The 5,529-nt window shown below is 36.9% G+C and overlaps 1 protein-coding gene across 1 annotated transcript; it reads left to right on the plus strand.

The window, feature by feature from the left end:
* LOC133851865 (ATP-citrate synthase alpha chain protein 2) lies at positions 1–5,529 on the plus strand. Its single transcript, XM_062288467.1, has 12 exons — positions 1–257; positions 1,116–1,292; positions 1,380–1,541; positions 1,647–1,727; positions 2,248–2,299; positions 3,039–3,153; positions 3,269–3,350; positions 3,495–3,590; positions 3,748–3,849; positions 3,940–4,056; positions 4,161–4,277; positions 5,138–5,529. The coding sequence occupies exons 1-12, from the start codon at positions 159–161 to the stop codon at positions 5,207–5,209; spliced, it is 1,272 nt and encodes a 423-aa protein (XP_062144451.1). The 5' UTR covers positions 1–158; the 3' UTR covers positions 5,210–5,529.

The following is a 5,529-nucleotide window of genomic DNA, read 5'->3' on the forward strand; positions in this document are numbered from 1 at the left end:
ACCCACCCAGACGGCCAGACCCACGCACCCAACAACCCGCTCTACTCCAAACTTTCCTTTATTGGTACTTGTTCGAGATCTTCTTACACTCCGATCCCACGCTTCTTTATCTTCATCTTCTTCGCGCTAGCTGTTGATTTGTAAAATCAGTTGCGAAAATGGCGAGGAAGAAGATCAGAGAGTACGACTCTAAGCGCCTCATGAAGGAGCACCTCAAACGCCTCGCCAACATCGACCTCCGAATTCACTCCGCCCAGGTTGATCCCGATGATTCTTGAATCTTCTAGAACCGCTTTTCCTACTAGAATTGGAAACTTTTTTTTTGATTAGCTTTGGAAAATTCGGATTCATAATAAAATATATAGATTATAGTGAATATTTGAGGCGTCAGAAGTTTCTAGAAATTTTGATTTTTGATATTCGTTATTTTGGTTTGGCTGCGATTCTGACTAATTAAACATGTTCAGTCAGTTATCTATGTGTGTATATGCATGAATTTCAATATATGTATGTGTGTATGTCCTGTACGTGATATGATATGTTGAGGAAAGACATAGGCTAAGCGACATTCTTGGCATTTTATTATGTATCAATGTATCATGTTGAATTTATGGTATTCAATTAAAACGTTATCTATTTTTATATGTTTGTGTGTAATTATTATGCATCGCGTAGAATTTATTGGATTGAATCCGACGTTATTCAATTTTTTTTTTGTGTTTCTATGTATGTATAAATGGATGTATGTGATTCTTCAGGAAATACTTGCGCTATGCAATTACTTGATACTATTTTGTGTATCATGTGAATTTGCGATATTCTAGTCTTAATATTCAATTTTATGTGCATGTATATGAATGTATGTATGTGATCTCTTCAGGAAAAACATAGGATAAGCAACACAGGTTGAATTTTTGGTATCCAAGTTTATGTGTTTTGAATCTATGTTACCCCTGTGGTACTAAAATTTATATGGTTTTGATTTTGTTGGTCTTTTATGGTAAATGTTCAATCAAGCTGACTTGTAATAAATCAAAAGAAAAAAAAAAAGAAACAAGAAGAACAATATATCTTGGTAAAAGGCTGAGTGAGAAACAAACATTTTTATGGTTTAGGTGACGCAAGCAACAGACTTCGCCGAGTTAACAAACCAAGAACCATGGCTTTCATCCACCAGATTGGTTGTGAAGCCCGACATGTTGTTTGGGAAGCGTGGAAAGAGCGGCTTGGTGGCACTGAACTTGGATTTAGCTGAAGTTGCTGAGTTTGTGAAAGCTCGCCTTGGGGTTGAGGTGATGGGCGAGACAAATTTGTGGATTTTTCTGATTATTATTTGTGTGATTACTGATTTGGTTATGTGGGTATTGGATCTTCTTTAGGTTGAGATGGGCGGTTGCAAGGCACCAATCACCACATTCATTGTTGAACCGTTTGTTCCCCATGACCAGGAATATTACCTCTCAATAGTCTCTGACAGGCTTGGATCCACCATTAGCTTTTCAGAATGTGGGGGTATTGAAATTGAAGAGAACTGGGATAAAGTATGGCCATACAGTTCATTTTATATCCTATATTGTTCTCTTTTACCTCATCTATGATTGGTGTATTTATAGCTCAAAAGGGTGACATGTATTTGACTTGTGCAGGTTAAGACTATATTCCTTCCAACTGAAAAGCCTATGACATTGGAGGTTTGCGCTCCATTGATAGCTACACTGCCCTTGGAGGTGAGTTTAGGTATACTTTTCTAATTTATCATTTTCCAGTTAGAATGACTTTTATTTTTTTGCAAAATCTGATACGTGATGAGTAATCTGAGAGATCATTAAGCTGGTTCACTTTCAATGCACCTCCGCCCAGATTTACATGAAAATTGTGGCCTAAGTGACCATTTGATTGGTTTTCCGGGTCTGCTTGTGACACATTTAATGCCCTTAGATGCCATTTAATCTCTGTGATTTTTAAATTTCTTATGCTTATAATTTGCTTGTTTATAGTTATGCAAATTTTTTGAATTTTTGTTCTTCTTTTTCGTCTGATTAGGGGTTGTCTATATTCTTTGTGTAGTAGGGTTACGTTGTGCCCCTTTGCACTTAATTAATGATAGTTACTTATATAAAAAATAAATAAAAATCTCATGCTTACAGATTTTCAGTGCCCTGCTTGCTTTCTTGTTGGTCCATTCCATTTTGGTATTGCTTTCTTAGTGTATCTGGCATGCGCTAATTCTACTTTTATTTTACTCAGGTTCGGGGGAAAATTTCTGACTTCATAATGGCTGTGTTTGCTGTATTTCAAGGTATGCAATGTCTAACGAGAGAAATTGCTTCTGGTCTGCCGCATTGGCGGAATTTTGAGAATAACATGGTCTGTGTTTGGTAAACTGTTCAGAAGCCCTGATGGGTTTTCAAACACCGAAAACTCTTCTCAAAACTGATTTACCGAAAGGATTTTCAGATGCGACTCCCATTGCTAACATTTTCCAAAACAAAATACAAAACTCTTCTCAGAACCCCAACAATTCTTAAAAAATAAAAAAAAAATTGTTTTTTAAAAAAAGTTGTGGCAGTAGTGGCCACCCACCATTTTTTTTTTATTATTATTAATTTTTACAAAACTCTTTTTTCAAAATTTTAACAAACCAATTTTCAACTTTATTCAAATGTGGCCCCCACCAAATCAATTCTCAACTTTTCCCTCTATCAAAACTCTTTTTAAAACCCAAAAATATTTCAAAATTTTACTAAACGGAGTTTTTGGGAAAGATTTTTGAGTCCAGCCAACATTTATTCAGTCATATCTATATGCTCGATAATGTGGGGATCTTAATGGACAGAAACTAATTTCATTTTTGTGAGTATATTTATTTGCAGAAATAACTTTGAAAAAAAATATTGAATATTGATAGTTTTTGTTATGAAAGAAAAATAGATTTCTTCTTTTTTTGTTTAACCTTTTGGTCATCACTTGTATTTGAGTGGGAAATCTTCTTAACACTGATGTTGTTCAATCCTAACCTTTTTATTTCCTTCTCATAGATCTTGACTTCAGTTTCATAGAGATGAATCCATTCACGCTGGTGAACGGGGAGCCATATCCCTTGGATATGAGGGGCGAATTGGATGACACTGCTGCATTTAAGAACTTTAAAAAGTATACATATCTTAATGTTTGTTTCTCAAGACGTGCTTGATTGACATCAGAACTGTGCACTTTAAACGCAATTCGCAGAGTGTGTTGTCTCATGGATGTACTTTTATACATTCAGGTGGGGTGACATTGACTTTCCGCTGCCTTTTGGAAGAGTCCTGAACCCAACAGAAAGTTTCATTCACTCGTTGGATGAAAAGGTAGTTGCTTATGTGTCATCATGTTTATATTTAAATTCATCAAGTGTCTTCAGCCTAAGACTGAGTTCAATCATGGAAACTGGAATTTTCCTTTCAACAGCATAGGAGAAATGAATAAATCGTATTCTTGTGTTGACACTGCAGACAAGTGCATCTTTGAAATTCACGGTGTTGAACCCAAAAGGACGCATCTGGACAATGGTAGCTGGAGGTGGTGCAAGTGTTATATATGCTGACACTGTAAGAGCTCCACTTATCATACCAAGTAGCGCAGCTGCCATTCTCATGATCTCATAATATCGTCTCTGCTGAAAATTTTAGTAATGTGGCACCTTTTAACAGTGACTGGTGGAATGTGTGATACTTCTGTGACTTATTTTTCCTTCTGTTCAACTAGGTTGGCGATTTGGGTTATGCGCAGGAGCTTGGTAACTATGCAGAGTATAGCGGAGCTCCAAATGAGGAGGAGGTGTTGCAATATGCAAGGGTTGTTATTGATGTAAGAAACTATTTTGGCTTCTTTTGGAACTTTAGCTTCTCTCCATGTCTACGTTTGTTGTAAAACAATGTGTGCTTTATGGTCTTGCAGTGTGCTACTTCAGATCCTGATGGTCGTAAGAGAGCCCTTATTATTGGAGGAGGTATTGCTAACTTCACTGATGTTGCTGCTACTTTCAATGGGATAATTCGAGCCCTTAAAGAGAAGGTGTGTTCTAGTTAAATTTATCCCAAAAGTCTTAGTTTGTCTTTTCACCAATTAATTCTCTCTCTCTCTCTCTCTCTCTCTCTCTCTCTCTCTCTGTGTGACAGGAGTCTAAACTAAAAGCAGCAAGAATGCACATCTATGTTCGAAGAGGTGGTCCTAACTATCAGACTGGTTTGGCAAAGATGCGCACTTTGGGAGAGGAACTTGGTGTACCCATAGAGGTATGAAATGACAATAGAGGTGTTTTTTGTGTTTTGGTGTGATATAAAGGTGAAAGTAATTTTTGAAGTTTTTTGTGAGTGTTTTGTGTTGAAAGTTGTTTGTTAATGTTTTTACTTTTTCGGTAAAAAGGAAAAAAAAAAAAAAGGAAAGAAAGAAGGCGTTAGCAAACGAGGTCACTGTTTTTCGGAAACCTTGTGTCAAATAAAACTGTAAACAGCAGAGCCACTTACTCCTGCTGGCTGAAAGTTTGGGACAAGGTTTTATTTTATCGAAAGATGTTAGAATCTATAATCAACGTTCTGTCTGCTTAAGGCTGCCTTTATGTTGAACCATATTTGAAAGCATTTTGCATTAGTAAAGATGAAAGGTGCTGATAAGTGGCATACTCAATGCTGAAACATCTTATAGCATTAGTTCTTGACCCCTAGTTTTAGTTTTACCTCAACCTTCAAGACTTGCAAACAAAAAGCTGAGGCCGTTGGCAAAAGTTTCCTTTGTGAAAAATGCTCTTTAATTGGTATTCATAAAGTTGCCGAGAAATTCCACCAGGGTTTTTCACCCTTTTTTCCTAGTTCCGAGGATTGAAATATCCTCTAGGCGGAGGAAAGGCAAGTCTCACGTCTTCTAGTGTTGAGTGTCTCAGGGGGTTTTGGGCTTTTCTGTTTTGTAGGTCTTAGGTTTGAGGGCTTGTTGGGTTTTGGGTTTGAGGGCTTGGGTTTTCGAGCCTCTTATGCATATTGCCTATGTATTTAAGGGTGCTTTACGCTTTTCAATATATGATGAGTTATAAAAAAAAAAATATGGAATATCTCTCTGGTAATACCTCTGTGGCTGAGCTGAATTGATATTTTTGTTGCAGGTATATGGGCCCGAGGCCACAATGACCGGAATCTGCAAACAGGCAATTGATTGCATCGTCTCTGCAGCATAGTTTTCACAATTCTTTTTGCTCCTCTGTCAACATGTGTCAGAAAATAATTTGGTGCAAGTTGGGCCGTGAAATAATTTAGCATTGGGCTTCCTTGAAGGCATAATAAGATCGAGCAGATTGGATTGTTGTGAACTCTTTAAAACTTTTTCTTTCATTTTAAATTTTGTAACTTTTCTCTCCAGCAAGCATGACCTGGTTGTAAACGCCACTCATTCTCTAGTGTGATCCTTAATGATCTGAGTGTCGATCATTTTTTTTTTGACCCCTATTGAAAACATTTTGTTCAAGGAGAGAGATCTAAGCAAATTTTTCTTTTTTGA

Source organism: Alnus glutinosa, chromosome 12 (assembly GCF_958979055.1).
Source record: "Alnus glutinosa chromosome 12, dhAlnGlut1.1, whole genome shotgun sequence".
Classification (NCBI taxonomy): Eukaryota; Viridiplantae; Streptophyta; class Magnoliopsida; order Fagales; family Betulaceae; genus Alnus; species Alnus glutinosa.

Bases quoted from the DNA above. Each gene is read 5' to 3' on its own strand.
- LOC133851865 (XM_062288467.1), top strand. From the start codon at position 159: ATGGCGAGGAAGAAGATCAGAGAGTACGACTCTAAGCGCCTCATGAAG. The intron at 258-1,115 runs GTTGATCCCGAT...TTTATGGTTTAG, and splicing joins TCCGAATTCACTCCGCCCAG to GTGACGCAAGCAACAGACTT. The intron at 3,850-3,939 runs GTAAGAAACTAT...ATGGTCTTGCAG, and splicing joins ATGCAAGGGTTGTTATTGAT to TGTGCTACTTCAGATCCTGA.